Genomic DNA, 19,017 nt, shown 5'->3' with positions numbered 1-19,017 from the left:
TGAGTGAACACACAGGTACGTGCGGAACTTACAGAGTGCTATCCAAGGAATTAGACTTCTGTGGACAACCCCTGAGTATAACACACTCCCCAGGAGGGGCCACACATTTATGCCCCAGTGAAATACAACAGAATGAAACCTGGACTTCATAATGATTGTGAACCTGGGTCCCCAGCGGTTTTCTCCATAAACATCCTGTTCTCTCTCTAAAAACATAACTCATGTGAAAGTGGTTAGAAAAGTATCAAGTAAAACACAAATATAAAGTAACATCATCCTGGTTTTTCTGATTTCCCAGGAGCCTTGGAAGAGAAACTGACCCATTATCCCCAACTCTGGGTGTTTGTGGCACCTCTGTGTGGCCTTAGGCATGTCCCTTCCCCACTCTGGGCCTCAGAGTCTTAATCTTTCAGTGAGAGCATTGGTTGCGATGATCTCTAAGTTCTCCAGCTGAAAATCAACGGGTCTTTGATCTTTGGGTCCCAGACAATGTCTTGTACCAGAAGGCCTCTTGAATTTCCTTGAACCATGTTACCCTCCAAGTCTTGTTTAGACATAGGAACCTGTAGATTCCAGAACTGAAGGAGCCTGTAAGACCTTACACTTGAGAGCTGAGGCCTAAGATACACGTGGAAAGGTGGAGAGGGTACCGGTGGAAGAAGGGCCACTGTGTATAAGCAACCAGAACAGTCCCAGCTATAGTTGAGCTGAGGGTGGAAGTACGGACCCCCATCCCAGTTTCTAAACACCATTGCTGAGCAGTCTGCAGGACTCCTTTTCCAATGCCAAGAACAGGCACAGGCAGGGCAGGAGTCTTGGGAATATTCAGCTGGGGGACAGGAAGCAGAGATGAGAGCGATGAGGGAGACGAGGAGAGAAACAGAGGGAACCAGCACATGGTCCCCCACCGCAAAGCTCGGTGAGTCCTCTTTGGGCACAGGAGTGGGATGTGAAGAGGGAGGAGACGGAGCTGGGAAGGGAGCGTGAAGGGACAGTAAAGAAGTCAGGGCTGAGGCAGGACAAGGACTGCTGACCTCATAGCCTGGGGAAGGCCCAGGCCCCTGTGACAGGCGGCAAGACTCAGATATTCCGTCCTGTGCTTAAGCTTCAGTATGTGTGGAAAATGGCACGTGTGTTCACAGAAAGTGAGACACAGCTGTCCTGTGAGGAGTATGGGTTCAACGCCCATCAGATGAGCTGCAGGGAGAAAAGATGGAGAACCACTTCTACAGAGGCGCCAACCCCTACCCGGAACGCTGAATCCGCACGTTGATTCACGTATCCACCAAATGCTGAGCACCCTCGATGAGCCAGGTCTGATACACTATCAATTCTTATCCCCAATAGAGCGTGTACAAGAATAGTGAGTACTTACTTAAATGTGTGCATTTATTTTGTTTACTGGGTTTCAACACAATTTCAGCGAACTCTGGAAATCTTCAATTCCGTCCCTTTTCCTAAGCCTCAAAAATACATCATTGTTAAAAATTGTAGACCGTTACCATTGCATTTCTCTTGAATTGTCTGTTTTGCTCTCTTCAGCTGGTAACAGGTGCATGCCCAAGCCCAGGGTTCGAAGAGGAAGAAATTGCAAGTGGACAAGGCTGTCTCAGCTTGAGCCCAGGACTTTCTAGTGAGCTACGAGTTTCCTGTGGCCCCAGCCTAGCCCGGCACCATGGAGAAGATCAGCTCTTTCTTCAGCATCATTTGGGACACCATCTTGACCAAACACCAACAGGGCCTCTTTAACACCATCTGCCTGGGCATCCTGCTGGGGCTGCCACTACTAGTGGTCATGACATTCATCTTCATCTGTTGCCACTGCTGCTGGAGCCGGCCAGGCAAGAGTGGCCCACAGCCAGAGCGAAACAAAGGGAAGAAGAAAAAGAAGAAGAGGAAGGCCGAGGAAGACCTCTGGATCTCTGCTCAGCCCAAGCTTCTCCAGATGGAAAAGAGGCCATCACTGCCTGTCTAGTTAGGCAGGGAGCAGAGGCGTCCTTCCTCGGGGACTAAGCCACCTTCCAAACACACACGGGCTAGAGAGCAGCAATGCCCAAAGTGATGCACTCATGTCCACAGAGGAACTAACCAAGGGACGAACCTCAGGCTGAGCGTCCCCGTGGAGGACACCCCAGAAAGAATATGGACAGTTCTTGGGCACTGTCTTGGCAGCTATGTGTCCAATAACAATGCTCTTTACCACAGACTCAGGCATCCTTTCCACCTGCATCCCGCAAGCTCCATCCGCAAAAGTACAAGGAACGTTTGTCCATACATCTTGACACGTCTCCCAAATGCACACACATGCCCACCATGCACACAATAGTGCCCACACGCACACACATATACACACGTGTGTGAATTCAGGCAACAGGTACCTGGGCAAATATATTCTGTTCATCAAATGGCCATTGACGACCTACTTTGTACAAGTACATCATCTTCTCTCCCAAAAATTTCTCATAGGAAGGCCTGGCCGGATTCGGGCACACGTGCACAATTACATACCCAGATAAGGTACCTGTCCACTGTCTACTCCATACGCCACTCAGGTTAGAGATATGTGTTTTCCTATTCCTATCCCCACACAACCTTTTACTGGAAATCCTCGTGTTTGGGCACTCCAGCAATATACAACTGTATCAGGTTGTGCATCGACACAGACACGCCAAGTTCCTGTGTTTCTCACATGGGAGAAAAAGTTTCAAGTGAGGTGGATCAAAATCCATTGAAAGCTGTATCTTGCAACTCATGACAAGGTCCCCATCACCACGGATCAGTATCGAATGCTGTCTAAGACCTCTTTTTGAGACGCTACCCCCAGAACCACTCAGCAAGGTGCCCTTCTCCAAGCACAAACTAACAGCTCTTGGTGGTGACTTCTAGAATGTTCTGGAAACCAAGGATACTCCATTCACTTCCGTGAACTGCAGTTGTGAGCCTGTGCAATGTTTTACAGACGGGAAGGAGATGCTACATCTGACAGACACCTGACCTAGGGATTTCCTATGTAACCAAAGCTTCTCAGCAGGGAAGGAATTGAGGCAATATCCGGTACAGTCTGGCGGAAGGCACACTGGAAACAATTTCATAAGGTTGTAATGGATGTGTGGCATGTTGCAGATGGGATACAGAAGTTACAGAGTTTAAATGAAAGTAGAGCGAAGCTATATAGAGGTTTATTAATATTTATCTTGAAGCTCAGGCAAGTGCCTTGCACACAGTAGGTACTCAGAACTGTCTGTGGATGCTGTTGGATACATGATGATGTTGAGGGTCAACGTGTAATACCTCGCCAATCCCCCCGAGTGACCTTCTGTTCTGAGCCCGCTAATTGCTCCAACGGATGGAAGTTGGGTATTGAGTGCCTCACAGGCATGCGCAGAACCGACAGTCAGATTGGCCTGTGCGCCCCGAGATCCACGACTGAGTTGAGGCGAGTGTCTCCCCACCAGGCTGAGGTTGGGAGGCCGAGTTAACCCACATACGTGAGGAGATGGTTGGTATTTTGATTGTATTGTGACTATATGACAAAGATGGATAATTCCCAAATCGGAAGCGGGTTGTGCTCTAAAAGGTCACTTGCAAATCTGCTGGGTAGCTCTCTTGAAATATTTTCCCACAGAAGCTGTTCTAGGAGGCAGTAAAATTGCAATTTAATTAACAATGTAGCTAAACTATGATATCTATAGTAGCAAGAAGCTAAATTCTGCAGGATTGTGTTCATGGCAAAATGTCCTCCGTTTGCTCTCTTGCGCTGCCTGGTACTCACCTGCCCTCCAGGTATTCTCCGGGCCTGTGGGGGCAGGCATCTCACGGTGACTGCTGCATCCGTCTTCTAACGGCGACCCTGTGAGGCAGAATTCAGGCCTTCCCGTGTTTTAAAACCAGTCGCATCCACCTTCTCACACCAGGTGGCCCCAAATGCCCTGGCTGCTCAGACCCCCTAGTCATAAGCCCCTTCTAGCAGAGAAAGAAGCACTCTCTGGCTGGCTGTCCCCTTGTACAGGGACGGCTCGTCATGGAGCAGCTGGCTGTCCCCTTCCCATCACAGGACGATTGCTCATCGCCCCACACCAAATGCACATGCCTCCCCACGCCCTTCCTGCCCCCCTAAGACGGATGACCTTGGGGAGACACGGAGCTGACGGCTGAGGCTGGGTGTCAGATGCGATCTAGGAGAAAGGATCGCTCGGATCCGGGACCACACAAGTAACATGGTTGCCATGGCAACTGGCTGCTAGCTTGAATTAAGACGGCAGTCAGTCAGCTGTCATTGCCGGGACGAGGCCTCTGTCTCCAGGTGCAGCACCCCACTGTCCCCTAATCAAATGGATTTGAACTACCTCCAGGCGCGAAACACCCAGAAGCTCTCTTCTCACTTGTTTCCATAGCCCAGGACTTAGGAGACCCAGATGCTGAACGAGGCTTATGTTTTCCCCACCCCCGCCGCCTCCCTGATAGCCTTCACCAGGGTCCCCCCAACACCATCCAGGGTGCCATAGGCCCCCAAACTTCTGTGGAGTAAGTGGGTCCATGAAAGGAGCCCCGTGAAGTCACTGGAGTCACTCCCTGTTCCTCCCATCATCCTTATCTTCCTCTCCCATGTTTCCTTCTCGTCTCATTCCTGCTTCTCCCGGCACCCCCACCCCGGGTCCACCCCTTATTCCTCTTCACTTTTACTCCTTCTCCCCAACCAGCACAGGCTTGGGGAGGAGTCCCCGGGCCGAGATCTGAACAACTCCAGCCAAACACATCCACTGTCATCAGAGAAGGCCTCCTCCCCGCTGCTCAATGTATTCTGGTGGCTTTTTTATTTCTTGGGGGGGGGGGGGCGGGGGAGTGGGGAATGTAGAGAAAGGGCAGTCACCTTCTCAAGAAGAGTATAAATGGTCCAAGCGGTATAGTGTTTGTCAGAACTTTTTTTCTAGAAAATTCAAACACATGCAAAAGAAAAATTTATTTAAATAAAATATTTGGAAGACAGCAGCGCCTGGCCTCCTTACCTGCTGGCATCAGTTACTTTCTTGACAGTAAATATTTCCCTCTCCCAGACATCACTCAGAAATGACAGAGGCATGGACTCCCGCTAGGACACAAAAGGCCCAGCTGTCCCTGGACACTGTCTTCCCCCTGACAGAGTCATAGGTCAAAGGACCAGGACCAGGCTCTCACATCACTGCCTCCAGAGAGGACACCTCAGAGGCTAGACATCCTCCGAGGTGCTGGCTGCAGGAAAAACACTGACGCTCCTTGGCAACTCTTAGAGAGCGTTCCCTTCGATGAGGTCAATGTCTTCTTAAAGGAAAAGGGAAAATAGCAAAAACTAAGTAGAAATAGACCTCTAAGTTAAATCTAGTATTGGGAAGGGGAGAGATCAGAAGTCTCTATAGTAGCTGCTGGGGGGATAGATACATACATAGTTAGGTACATTCATTGTTAAATACGTAGGTACTTACATACACACACACACACACACATAGATACATACATACGTGTATATACACACATTGTTAGATACATACATGGATACATAGATATGTATTTACATTATTAGATACATAGATGGATAGCCAGATAGGAAGACACACACACACACACACACACACACACACACACACACGTATGTCTGTATAGTATGTATGTATAAAACGCATATCTTCTTTTCAAGTGGACCACGGCTTTGCATTGGTTGTGAAATGGAATGATTCAGATGCTCCAGAGTCCTCCCTTGATGCTCAGCTGGCCGTTAAGCAGAAGCCCTGTAGAACAGGGCTGTCCGATAGAGTAGATAAGATGGAAATGTCTCTATCTAACATGGTACCATTAGCCACATGTAGCTATTTAAATTAATTAAAATTAAATAAAATTAAAGGTGCAGTAGCTGAGTCACACCAGCCATAGTTCAAGTGCTCAGTAGCTACACGTGGCTAGCAGCTACCATCCTGCAGAGCACAGATCTAGAGGCTCATGGGGGAAGTGGTCAAACAGGCTGCTAAAACGCCGTGTTGACTCCATTTCAGCTAGGGCTTAGGAAGACAGGCCTATGGCACACGCTCCCCCTTCGTCTTGTTTCCCCCAAGGTAGGCTGACATTTCTGTAGTCTTAGTTGGTTCCTGGGCTCCCTTCCCCATTGCCACACACTCCATGACAGCCCAAGAAGAGACTCTTCATTCAGGTCTCTGTTCTTTCCAGGACTTCCAAAACTTTCCAGTGTCGACCAGGGACCGTTGTCCAGCAACCAAAGGCAGGGGCAGCCGCTGCCCATCTTGGTTGGGGGGTGGGTGCCAGAGCCAAAGCCACCAGCTGCACCTGCTCAGGCTCAGCCCTGCCCGTGGCGGTGTGCCTGTGGACCTGGACAGTGCTATGCGCATTCTCAACTCACCACAACACTCTGTGCTGGCTCCTTGCCCTTTGATTTTAGTATCTCTCCCAAATTCAAAGTCACAGGATTACAGAACTGGGGGGGAAAAAAAGAGTCCCTTCAACATGGCTGTCTGTCCCTGTCATGGGTTCAAAAGGATGTTTTCAAATACCTGTGGTCGTTCCTTCGGGAATGGCCCTGCATGCATGTATCTAAGTCCCTCTTTGAGGCTACTTATCCCATTAATATTTTTGACTCTTTACCATTTGCCAAGCACACTAGGTGCCAGCAACACAGAGTTGTCCCAGAGGGGCTGCAAAGCTGGCATCCGGACAGCCCGTGGGGGATCACCCAGGAGCCATCTGGAGACTTACAAGGGAAGAAATAAGGACAGGAGGACCCCGTTTGTATTGCCTCCACCCAGAGGGTGCAGCCTGCAGCAGTGATGCAGAGGACAGCCTGGTGAAGGCCACCATGAGTGTGACAGGTCAGGACTCAGGGCTAAGGGCTTCCCGATTCCGATGCTAACTCCAGTACCCACTGGTTAGAGAATTCAGGCCAACGACTTAATCTCCATAAAGACTTACCAGTATGGTAGAGTTAATGACCATCCCTGTCTCACAGGGACACAGCAGTAATGAGATAAAGCATAAAAAGCATTCAGCATCGGGCCTGGCTTATAGTACATGCTCAGTAAATGTTAGTTGTTGTAATTAAGGGTAGAAGGAAGATAATTAGAGTGTTGTGTCCTTGAAGCCAAAGGAGAAGAAACTTTCAAGAAGAGTCAATAGAGTCAAATGATACAGACAGATCAAATGAGATAGGGACTGAAAATACTGTGCATTTTCTTTTTTATTTTTTTATTAAAAAAATTTTTTTTAATGTTTATTTTTGAGAGTGAGAGAGACAGAGCACAAGTGGGGGAGGGACAGAGAGAGAGAGGGAGACACAGAATCCCAAGCAGGCTCCTGGCTCCAAGCTGTCAGCACAGAGCACGACGTGGGGCTCAAACCCACAGACCATGAGATCACGACCTAAGCCGAAGTCAGATACTTAACTGACTGAGCCACCCAGGCGCCCCAATGCTGTGCATTTTCTATTCCTCCTTGTGTGATGTGGCCCATAATTTCACCATACACTGCACGGTCTACAGTATTACCAAAACTCCCAATTTGCAATTGTGATGGATGGTGTAGGTACTCACCCCTGCCTCAGCCTCTTCTCCACACCAAGCCACCCTGCGTGACAGCGCCCCCTGGTGGCCAGATCAAGAAAGACTTTGAATCAACATCTTCCCACCTTCCTGGGAGTGTTTCCTTACTGGGCTTCCAACTAAATGGGCTCAGGACTCACTGGGTTTTATGTGATGCTGACAAATATGTCAGGGTCAAAATCGTCATGCCCATTTGACAGATGAGGGATTTTCATAACTCTAAGTCTTAATTGTCATTACAAACAAATTTGGGGTGAAATGTTCCATGTGTTACATCACTGCCTCCAAGAAAGCTTCCCTAACCACACAAGTCTTCTGGATCACAGTAAGATCAGACTATGTTGCACTGTGGGTGTTCCCGTCTTCCCACACTTCCCTGCCATCCCCTCATTAGAATAAGCCTTTGTGAGGCCTAAAGAGTAACTACATTACTCACCACCCTATCTCCAATAACTAGTGCATCCTATATGCTCAATAATGTGTTGACTGGGGGAAAAGGGAAAGGAAAAGAGATCACTGGGGGGTTTCTTACAAGTGCAGATTCCCAGTCCCTCTGCCCTTCTGACAGATTTGTTAAGTCGAGGGTGAGTCCAGACAACCCGCTCTTCTAACAAGCACTCTATGTAATTGCCAGCGGTCCCTGAACCACACCTGGAGAAATATTAGCTACTCAGAACACAAGAAAATCCTACATTCAAACAAGATTGCAAACTACTGCAGCCCATGAGTTCCCCTCTCTGCCTCCTTGAGATCTGTAATCACGTATCACATTAAGGGTTCTAACGGGTACTTTAGTAAAGAAACTAGTATAACTCCACTTACCTCAGAGTTTTCCCAAGTTTATTTGACCACTAAACCTCTTCTTTTAGGAGATCTGGAGGAGCAAGGATTCTGAGGAATATCATTTTGGAAATGCTGCCATGGAGGGTTCATGTACAGCTCAATTCATATCATCCCCAAGGAAACCCTTTCCAAAATATAGACGGATCCCCCTTTACCTTCATTAAGCTTTTCTTTCCCACTCTGCCTTTTCTCCTTTGACCGTTGGTTAGCTGTAATAATCCCATTGGTGGCTATCCATAGCACATACACCTTAGAGCTGGCTAGGGATACACCTCTATCGGGGGAAAAAAGAGGGAGGGAGAGAGAGAAGAAAGAAAATCCAAACGTCTTGATTGAAGTTATCAAGACTAGAGATCCAAGCCCTCTTACCATTCCAGAGTGTTATGTATTATGTAAGAGTGCTTTCGGTATCTCATTTGATTCTTACAGGGAGTACCTCGGGGACTGATGTCATTTCCATTTTATAAACCAAGAATATGAGGCCCACAGAAGGTAAGTAACTCACCCAGACCCGAGATGGAAACCAAAGTCTTCAGAATCCCGTCCTAGTGGCCCTTCACACACCAGCCATCATGATCCAGCCTAATCGGATTTGGGTTCCTCAAAAACTTGTTAACTTGCAATACCTACTTTGAGTCAGAAACCTTTTGAACACAATCAAGAGCTATGCCCACAAGGCTGTAGAGCACCCAGATGTCTCCTTCAGGTGCTCCACAGCAAGCCTCACCTGCCTCCTTAGCCTTGTCTAATTAAACCTGATTTTCTTCACTTACACAAATAAAGAACCGTTTCCACTCCATTTTGTTTCCTTCCCTTGTTTAAATAACAACATTGCAATACCAGTGTTTTCTATTTCTGTCATCATACATGCCCTGAAATTGGTCTGCGTTATGGAATAAACAGGCATTTATGGGCTAACCTGGGAACTAACTTCTTTATATAACGTGGCAAGTGGAATTCAACCCATTCCACATTTCCCCCACAGAAACAACCGACTAACAGAAGGACTTTGGGAAGTGGATTTAATTACATACTAGGAACTGCCTAAATCTCTTCCAGGGGTGCCCCCTTCACCTTTCATCGTGCCAATGGATCCATCTTCTTGTCTCAGCAACCGGCCGGGTAGACCAGGTCAGGGGACAGAATCTAGGTTTCAGTAGGTAATCTCTTCAAGGTGTTTCCCAGTTACCTGTTTTGTGCATTAGGCCAACAGCAACACTACCTGCACAACCACCAAGCACGGGCTGGATGCTGAGCCGTACCCCATAAGCTGATTCCCCAGGCCATGTTACCCAGGAAGGAAGAAAAGGAAGAACCTCAGAACACCCCTTCAGAGAGGATTGGAAAATGGCCTTGAAGGGAGATGCTCCCAATGGGACAACACTGCCATCTGCTGGCCTGACTGGGTACAGCATGTCTGCTGCAGAGGGCTGCGGGCCCTGACTGGATTGATCTGCACTCTTTATTGACAGAAACTCCTTCCTGATCCTTTTCACTGCCCTGGTGGAAGGCTTAAGGGAAGGATTTGGACATTTTTTTTAGCAGAGGATTTCTTCCAGCAAATGACTGCATTTTGCCTAGAGCTTTCCGTTATTTATACTTGTTTTGCCTCCTGCTCTGCTGTTTGTCTCCTCGTCCACGAATTCTCTTTTCATGCACCACACCTGGTCCTTGTTCTTCCTGACATCCCCTTGCTCAGCATCCCTTGAGTCATTCTTAGTCCTTCTCCCTGGCTCATTCAGCATTTTCTGGCTTTACTGATCCTTGAATCCCTGAGAGTTCTAAGTTAAAAGGCAGAGCTTGTGATGCCTTGTGACAAACAAACTCTGGGGCCCTGTTCCCAGAGAAAAAACCAGCTCTAAACTCAGCCATGACAGGATTCTTCCCTTGCCTTTACCACCCAGCCCCCTCAGTTCCTGCTGATTCTTCCTCCTAAATATCTCTTTAATCTGTGCCCTCTCCCCCGTCCCACCATTTCTGCCACAGACCAAGAGAGCCATTACCTGTTTTCTACTGCAATAGCCCTAGCCTGTCTGTGATTCTCCACCCTCTCCTCGGAGCTTCCCTCAACAGCTCCCCACCATTCTCTATCCTGCCTCCAGACAGATATTTTCAAAATGCAAGCTTAACTGTCAGTGTGACTGCAAGATTCAAACACCGCTGAGCGACCTCTGCTGTCCGACTCGTTCATCCTAGCAGAGGTTGTCAGGACTGGTTGGTTGCATGTTAGCTTTGAAAGGCTCCAGGCACAGGACTCAGCTGAGACCCACTGTGGCAGAGTCCCTGGAGGTTAAGCGGGCACCGAGCTGAGAACCAGCACTCACACGGCCAAGTGTCCCTGCCATCTCTCTAGCCTCCCCATCAATCACTCCTCTCCCTCCCTCACCCATGCCACACCCCACCCATTCCCATCCTTGCCACCAAGTTCCCTTTTCCCGAGGTGCCCTGCCCCCCTCGGGCCTCTCTTCCCTCCCTGACACACTCAGACTTCTTCCTACCTGACCTAATGCTGATGTCACGTCCTTGACACTTGCTCCACAGTGACAGTCCATACCCCTGTTGACTCACTCTCCCCGACGTGCTACCGGCTGCCCTGGTTTGTCCCCACAGCTGTCCAACCATCAGCACCATGCCACAGGCTGCTGGAGGGCAGGGCCTGTGCTCTGTCCATGACCGCTTAGCTAGCAGTTTGCGTGGGACAGAAGACGGCTTGGGAGCTTTAGCACGTGCTTGGTACTTCCGTCCTTGCTTCTGCCCTCCTGCCTGGTTTGCAGCCTGGCCCTGCGGTGACAGACTTTGTCTTCTCTGGTTTGTCCTAAAGGGCAGGGATTGCCCCTTAAGCTTCAAAACCCTGATGGCTCATAATCTGACTCTGAGGAAAATGGCCTCTGCAGAGCAGGTTTGTGCAGGAACCCATTCCCAGGGGCGGGGGCTGCCAGAGCTGGTCTCATTCCAGTGAGGCCAGGCACAGACATTTAGGGCTAGAACGTTCTCCTCGGCCAGATGAACAGCCTTTAAAAATGAGCTCATCCCGACTTCTTCTCTGCCCCATGGAGAACCCTTAAGGGTCAGCTGATGTTTCCCCTGCCAGTCCTCCGGGGGGCACGGCTCCCACGGCAGTTTCCAGGTCCTGGCAAGTCCTCATCTTGGCCGGTGGTGGAGAAATGCTGCGGTCAGGGGACACAGAGGTTGGGGGGGGGGGGCATCACAGGTCCAGAGCAGAGAGACCAGCAGCAGGCGACCCCTATGCCAGAGCTTACTCCAAGAGTGGTCAATCTGGCGGCAGCCCCAGCCCAGACCTACTGAGTCACAAGACCTAAGGATGAGGCCCAGCAACCTGCGCTCTACCCAGCACGTTTACCAAGCATTCACCAACCCACGTGGGGAATTTTTGCCCGCCACGCGCCAGCCCCAGCTCTGAGTCACCCCGAGGTTCAGTCCACTGCATCCACTGGGTTGAGCGCCAGGCTCCTGAATCGCCAAGGTGAGGGCGGGACTAGTGCAGTTTCTTTGCTTCTGCGGCACCAGTACTTAACAGCAGAAGCTGGCTCCCAACGGGGCTCCGTCAGCTTTTGTGGAACCAATGAGAGTGAACGAATGAATGACAGTCCACACGCCGTCTGGCTTGCTCACCTCTGTGTCTCACCTGTGTCCCCCTCCCGCCCAGGGCACGGCACACACCCTGGCGAGAAGCAGGCAGACACACACTCTCACCGAATTCCTGTTTAGACCGCCCTCACCAGATCTAGCAGCAAGCACTGCGGCATGGTGCGTATGGGGGGGCGCAGGCGGTGCTGAAAGCCTACAAGGGGGACATAACCCGTTTGGGGAGTACCGCTTGGCCTTCGGCCGGAGGTTAAAGCCTGGACAGCCTGAGGCAGTGAACAACTCCCCGGGCCTCGGGCGGCGCTGAAGCTTTTAGGGCACATGCCTCCGCTCCCACTCATCTCATCTCTCCAGGTTCCAAATACCACGATTCGCTGTCTCGCAAGTATGAAACGGCAGGCCGACCGCATTCCGTGGTGATGCACAAGTTGTACCTTCACATGCACTTGGGTTGAATTTAGAATTCAAGCGCACTGATGTGAGTTAAATAATACAAGGCAAATTTTTTAAAAACCAGGTGTTGTTTTTTTTCTTGACTCAGAATGTAAGTTACTTTTAATAATGATCACTGACTTCACTACAGAGAAACTTTCCAAAGGGGTAGGAAAGTAAACCCAAAGGACCCGACCTGTCAAGTGCCTGAGCAAACAAGAAGCTTCTGCTGGGCACCTTCAGAACACCTACAGGCCCAACAGTGTGGGGGCCCAAGGAAAGGGGCAGGGCTGAAGACTTGAGGGCATGAAAGAGAGTCACTGAAGAGTCTTTGGGAGGGACCAATCACCAAAGAGTCCAGTTATTTAAAGCTGAAACGAGTGAGAATTTATTCACAACATATGCAGATCTCTGAAAGTGATTATGCAAATATGTGGGAAGGGGGAACTTGAAAAGGGGGGTAACACGGAAGCTTGGTTCCCAGCCTGCTGGATACTGGTCACAACTTAGCTCGATGTGAATCAGTCTTGGTCCCTTTGTTCTTTCTCCTGATCTAGCATTTTTTAAACAGGTGAAGATTTATACCTTTTTCCTCAAATCCCAGTGGTCATGGGAGGTAACAAGCATCAGACTACGTTAAGCCCCTTGGTCATCAAATAGAACCCCTCCTTGGTACAGCTTTCTAGAGAAAAGATACACACACACACACACACACACACACACACACACACACCAACTGGTGAAGTGCTAGATGATTCTTTTCCCTTCCCCCTACTCCCCAATCCCATATATTTGCTACTGAAGACAGACTGACGAACTTGCAGTCCGGTGTTCTTTCTCATATATACTATTGTGTTGATTTGCAGGTCCCCAATACAGATGGGCAGAAATGCAGGTGACAGAGACCTGTGTGGTCTGAAGTTTGGTCACACACTTTGTCCTGGAGGTTACCCAGCCATCTCAGAAACCAGAGGCCAGGAGTATCTCTCAAACTTCCATTAACCAGTCACCACTACCCACCTTGCCCCAAGCCTACATAGCCCCAACCCTGGGCTGGTCTTGTCTCGTGTGATGACTGTTCAAATAGGCCATCAGAACATTCTCGAATTTTCTCCTAGTGTCCGCTTCTTTCTGTCCAGGACGTGCTCTCCACTGTAGCCATGAGGGCGGATTTTCAACTCCACATAAGGAATGGAGAATTCATGTCCTTTCCATGGCTCCCAGTTCACCCCCTACATAGGAAGAAAGAAAGAAAGAAAGAAAGAAAGAAAGAAAGAAAGAAAGAAAGAAAGAAAGAAAGAAAGAAAGAAAGAAAGAAAGAAAAAGTCAACATCAAGAAAAGGCACTAGGGAGGAGGGTGGGATGGGTTAAGGTACAAGGTACAAAGGAACGCTTCTTTGCAGGGAGGGGAGGGGAGGGGAGGACCACACCCTCTCTGCTTAAGGAAGACAGGTGGTTACTGGGGTAGTTATGATAAGGGAAGTACAGCTGAATCTAGAAACATGTGCCCTCCCTGTTGGGATGAGCACTGGGTATTGTTGTATGGAAACCGACTTGATAAATTATATTTAATATAAAAAGTTAAAAACTAATAAAAAAAATAGAAACATGTGCCCTCTGCTGGGCAGCTGAAGTTAGGCTGATGACTCAGAAGCCCCCACCACCTCCACCTGGTGGTTGGAAGGATAGGGTGTGAGGATAGGGTGTGAGCCCAGGGGGCCGGGGAGCCCGAGGCAGCAAAGCTAACACAGGGTCAACCTGGCCAGCAACAGGCACAATATCTTTGCCTCACTCTTTTCCTTTCCAAAAAATTAAAGGCAAAAATAAACATATTAATTGGCCAATCGTGTAAAATCATTTTCAATTTAAACTGTTTAGATACTAGCTCTGGGGTAACGAATAGCCTGCTGAAAACTAAATTTCATTTTATGTCTTTTGACTGGTGAGCGTAATAATATTTAATTCACTTAATAACCTTGCAACCTGGCCAATAAAGAGCCCAAGTGACCAATTTTATGTATTTTAATTTGTGAGGTAAATAATAAACAAGAAGCTAAATGCCTTGCAGACTGTGAAAAGCACATTAACCAGATGAATGTCTTTTATTAGCAAATATGGGGATGGTTTAGGGCATGCTGGCTGCTCATTTCAAATATTTGATCTCTGATCACAGGCTTTCCTGAGTCAGCCCACATGCTGCCACCATGATTCATGGACCCACCCTCCTTGGCCTCCCTGGGGGAACATTTCTTCTTCCCTTTGAAAAATCACACAAGGATTGGGAGCCCCCCCCACTGTCTGGTCAGGGCCAAAGTAATCAAACTGTACCTGGACTTGAGATGAGCTAATATTTACAGTGACACCGGTTATAAGGTAAGTTCTGGGGAGCGGTGGCTTCCTGAAGGCTAGAATAGACCCAGGGTGGGAAGTTAGAAACCCAAGGTGGGGAGGAGCTCATGGCAACAAGACGCCATTTTCAAGAAGATGTGTGGGAGCAGTCAGGAGATGCCTGGCAAGGAGTCGAGATGATGTCCACGGGTCATGGAGGTTTGAGAAATCACTGGTAGGAAAGTTTCAGAGCAAGGAAGGGGAGAGGAGCCACCAAGAACTCTCAGTCCTGGGTGCACCTCCTGAAATGGAGAGAGAAGTTTAGCACAACACTCTGGGTAGACTCTGAGTGGCTCTGGATGAAGTGGACCCAAAAGTGGGTCAGATCAAAGACAGAAAAAACTTGTTCCCTGGTGATCAAAGGACTTGAGGCAAATAGTTGTGGTTTCACTGGGAGAACAACTAGAAAGAATTCTGAAGTTATGAATAGAATGTTAGCTCCCACCTGCCCCCAAGGCATATGTTGAAGTCCTAACCCCCAAAGTGGTAGTCTCTGGAGGTGGGACCTTGGGGAGGTAATCAGGGTTGATGAGATCATGAGGGTGGGTCCCCCATGATGGGATTAGTGCCCTTGTAAGAAAAGGAAGAGAGATGAGAGCTCGCTCTCTCTCTCTCTCTCTCTCTCTCTCTCTCCACCATAGGAGGACACAATGAAAAGGCCACCATCTGCAAGACAGAAAGAGAGCTTTCACCAGGAACCGAATCTGCTAGCAGGCAACTTGATCGTGGACTTCCTACCCTCCAGAACTGAGAAACAAATGTGTCTCATTCCAGCCACCCAGCCCATGGTATTTTGCTACGAAGACGGTGTCCTTGGGTGGCCCGGAAACAGATGGTGCATAATCCATGTCACCTGTCTCTGTCCAGCAGTGGGCAGCCTGAGCTCCCACCCACCTACACTAAGTTTGCAGCTCTGGTGGGAATGCAGAGTGGGGAAGGGCTGCAGCGGGTGGGCAGGGGAGGCCTTGACCTCCAGGCCATAGAGCCTGGAGAAGAAGCCCCACTGCCCCGACTGGGAGCATCAGAAGGAGAGAGGTAGCCAAACCAGCGTGGAGAGTGTCACTTTGGGAACGCAAGGCTTTGGGCAGAGCTTGGAACAAAAAAAGTGCACCTGTCACCTACCTCACTGTGTTTGGTCTCCCCGTATCTGCCGTTGGGGTTGGCCAAGTGGCAGTTCTTATACCACCAGCCACCATGATGTGTCAGGGCACAGTTGCTGAGGGCAATATCGTTGTCTCTGTCAAAAGTTGTAAACTTCCATCCGTTGTGGTAAGTAAGAGCATCCCCTGCGGGAGAGGAGAGATGAGGGGTGAATGGTGAAGTTCGGCCGCTGACATGGTGATGGAACTCTGGGCTCAGCAGGACAATCTCTGGGCATGAAAACGCCAAAGATCTGGCCATTTATGTCACAGGTAAATCACTCGTCTCTGAAAACGGCCAAGGGGAGGACATGATACAGACGAAGAGATTCTCCTTCCTGGCCTGTCACCCAAACTTCAGGCCTGTTTCTCCAATAGCTTCCAACAGCTTGCTCCCTTCCAGCATTTTCACTCAGAGGCTACACAGTCACGTAAAATAACCAAACATCTGAAACCAAACTCGTCGGCTCTCCTCCCAGCACCTGACCACCCCTCTCCCATATTCCCTGCCCTCACTCGGCCATCCTCTTAGCCACCCCAGCCTCGAACTCCGAGCCACATCTGCCAATCCCATGTACCCCTCTACGGAGCCCTTCTTCCTGAGGATCACTCACAGATGGCCTCACTCCCGGGGCTGCCACACGGCCTGCTCTCCTCTCCTCGGGCCTGCATCAGCACGACAACCCTCCCGGCCTTCCTGAAGCATAAGTGTCCACTTTCATGCTCTCAGGTCAATGTCCTTCCCACCACCCACCACAGGGAAGGAGCCGCTCCTCCTTGCTTTGCTTTGCAGCCTGTAATTTGGCTTGTACCCTTCGCACCATCTCCTGGCCCGCTGTCCCCACAGGCACACACGGCTTGTGCAGCAGACAGGTCTGCCCTCCATGCCTCTGCCCTCCCCGGTCCAACTCCTAAACGCCCCTCAAAGCCCAGCTGGACCCCACTCCTGAGGAAGGGTCGGTCTCCTTAATAATCCTCCCACACCCCCTCCCCAGCACACACTCCCGAGTTTCCCAGGCCCTCCTGGCACATATATACAGTTCAGTGCTTCATTACATCCTGTCTGGAAATCCGCTTGAATCATCTGACTTGTATTTCTACCATTTCCCCCATGGTATGTATCATCTTTGTATCGGTTTACTTCTTAATTCAGCTCATAAAAGGTGACAAGGGCCTGAATCAATCCTAAGTTGTGTTCCTATCATGACAACACTTAGGTTTTCATCTGACCCCTGAGCTACGGACCACCTTCACATCCGTATCCTCTTCCTCTGTCCCCACGACAGCCTACAAGGTGGGCCAGGCGGCCGGCAGTCCCATGAGGAGACAGACTCACAGAGGTTAGACTCTGGGGACTTGTCAAGGTCCCACTGTCCCCAGATAGTAGGGCCGGGACTCAAACCTCAGTCCTCAGATTCCCAGTCCAGGGTCCTCCCTGACACACCAACTTGCCTGCGGCTGCCTTATTTCAGTAGAGACCTTTAATTACTCGAACCAGAGCAGGCCGTCTCTGGTTCTCCCGGTGTGGCCCCTGTACCAGCAGCATCAGCAGCACCTGGGAATTTGTTAGAAAGGCACATTCTCAGCTCCACCCCCACCCCGGATCCACAGAACCAGAAACTCCGAGGCAGTACCCGCCTGCAGTCTGCATTTTAACAAGCTCTTCTGAGGACAACAAGCCCTTCAGAACGTCGGTCTGCAACTTCCTTCATTTATTCAGGAACCATGAGAACACCTGCTGGGCCCAGCACCACGCTCAGCTCTGGGAAAACAGATGGAGGAGGTCCCCGCCCTCAAGAACTTAGTTGGGGGAGGAAGGGGGCAGATGTATGTAAAGAGTTAACAACACATTATGAAAAGGGAAGGTCCCAGATTGTCCCAGATTGTCCGTCTGACTTTGCAGCTTGAACAATGGCTCCTTGATGGCTTCCCCAGCGAAAGCAGGGGAGAGCAGGGGACACAGGCCATTCCTGCTAAGACAGCTGAAGGGCCCCTGCCCCCAAGAGTTTCCTCCAACTGAGGAAAGGCGTGTAGTCGCTGGATTCGTACACATCTCTCTCCCCTTCAGCTCTCTAGCAGTTAACTACAGCTTAAAATAACACGTGATGGCTCCCTTGGTGACACTCTTTTAATGAGCTCAGCTTACCGAACGCGCGTCTAAAGTTCCCAGAGCTGTTTCCTAAGAATCTGTGTGGAGGCTGTTTCTTAACGATTTGTTCACAGTTATCGAACCTTAGGCACTGGGATCAAGGAAAGCGAAGCAGGTTTCGGACTAAGTGTGGCAGTTTATTCCATGATGGATTTGCTCCCTTCCAGAAAATGAAGCCATGCTGATGTTCAGAGCATAGACAGCGAGGAGAGTCATGAATCAACAAATTGCTTTGCTCTGGTCGTCAGGCCCCAGCCAACACGGTGTTCTGATCTATTAAGCTTATCTCCCTAAGTAAGATAAAGTAGAAAAGCCAGTGGTCGTCAGACCCTCTCTCTTCTATCAGAGTTTGAGGAGAAAACATTGGATGAGAAATAAGCAGCCTTAACTTCTAGTACAATGGCTTTGGGTGGGCGGCTGGCTCCCCTCAGGAGGTGCGTGTGGGGTTGGTGGCGACCCCATAAGAGCCCTGGGTGGGGCCGCTGAGCTGGTATCACCCATCTTGTCAAAACATCACTCCAAGATCAGCTCTCCTCCTGCACCTCCTGAGTCGGGAAGGATGACCCAGGCAGCTGAGCCACCTCAGACCCCAAGAAGCCATCGACATCACATCCCTTTTAAGTCACACAAGACTGTCTGGACCTTGAACCCTGGGAACAGGAATGGGCCCATGGAAGTGGATGTGTGCCATTTCTAGCTTTCCCTTGTGTCCACGAACCCAACACTTGTTTCGCCTTTAAGTACCAGTATTTAAGGGGCGCCTGGGTGGCTCAGTCAGTTAAGTGTCTGACATTGGCTCAGGTCACCATCTCACGGTTCATGGGTTCGAGCCCTGCACTGGGCTCTGTGCTGACAGCTCAGAGCCTGGAGCCTGCTTCGGATT

The 19,017-nt window shown here is 49.7% G+C and overlaps 2 protein-coding genes and 1 long non-coding RNA gene across 5 annotated transcripts in view; 2 read left to right on the top strand and 1 right to left on the bottom strand.

Annotated features, from left to right (window-relative positions):
- The window catches only part of KIAA0040 (KIAA0040 ortholog), a 47,271-nt gene extending 37,777 nt beyond the window's left edge, over positions 1 to 9,494 (top strand). Inside the window, exons 2-4 of one of the 3 annotated variants that reach the window (XR_004343072.1) lie at positions 1,543 to 5,287; positions 8,850 to 8,912; positions 9,480 to 9,494. Coding sequence is in view for 1 of the 3 variants with exons in the window: in XM_030303386.2 (XP_030159246.1) it covers positions 1,676 to 1,975 (300 nt within the window). In the remaining 2 variants the exon portion in view is untranslated. Of the gene's footprint in view, positions 1 to 1,542; positions 5,288 to 8,849; positions 9,217 to 9,479 lie in introns of those variants that run through there. The other 2 variants (XR_004343071.1, XM_030303386.2) reach the window with 2 other exon arrangements.
- Positions 9,495 to 12,825: 3,331 nt separating this feature from the next.
- Positions 12,826 to 19,017, bottom strand: part of TNN (tenascin N) — a 53,941-nt gene continuing 47,749 nt past the window's right edge. The window contains exons 17-18 of the mRNA XM_030303384.2: positions 15,969 to 16,132; positions 12,826 to 13,690 (exon numbers count right to left, since the gene is read on the bottom strand). Coding sequence (XP_030159244.1) covers positions 13,550 to 13,690; positions 15,969 to 16,132 — 305 coding nt within the window. The 3' untranslated portion in view covers positions 12,826 to 13,549. The remainder of the gene's footprint in view (positions 13,691 to 15,968; positions 16,133 to 19,017) is intronic.
- On the top strand, positions 13,686 to 17,168 carry LOC115505668. Its single transcript, XR_004343073.1, has 2 exons — positions 13,686 to 14,831; positions 15,488 to 17,168. It is a non-coding gene; the product is annotated as an uncharacterized LOC115505668 (long non-coding RNA).

Source organism: Lynx canadensis, chromosome F1 (genome assembly GCF_007474595.2).
Source record: "Lynx canadensis isolate LIC74 chromosome F1, mLynCan4.pri.v2, whole genome shotgun sequence".
NCBI lineage: Eukaryota > Metazoa > Chordata > Mammalia > Carnivora > Felidae > Lynx > Lynx canadensis.
The sequence above is the reverse complement of the archived record's forward strand: the minus strand, read 5'-3'. Positions and strand labels throughout refer to the sequence as shown.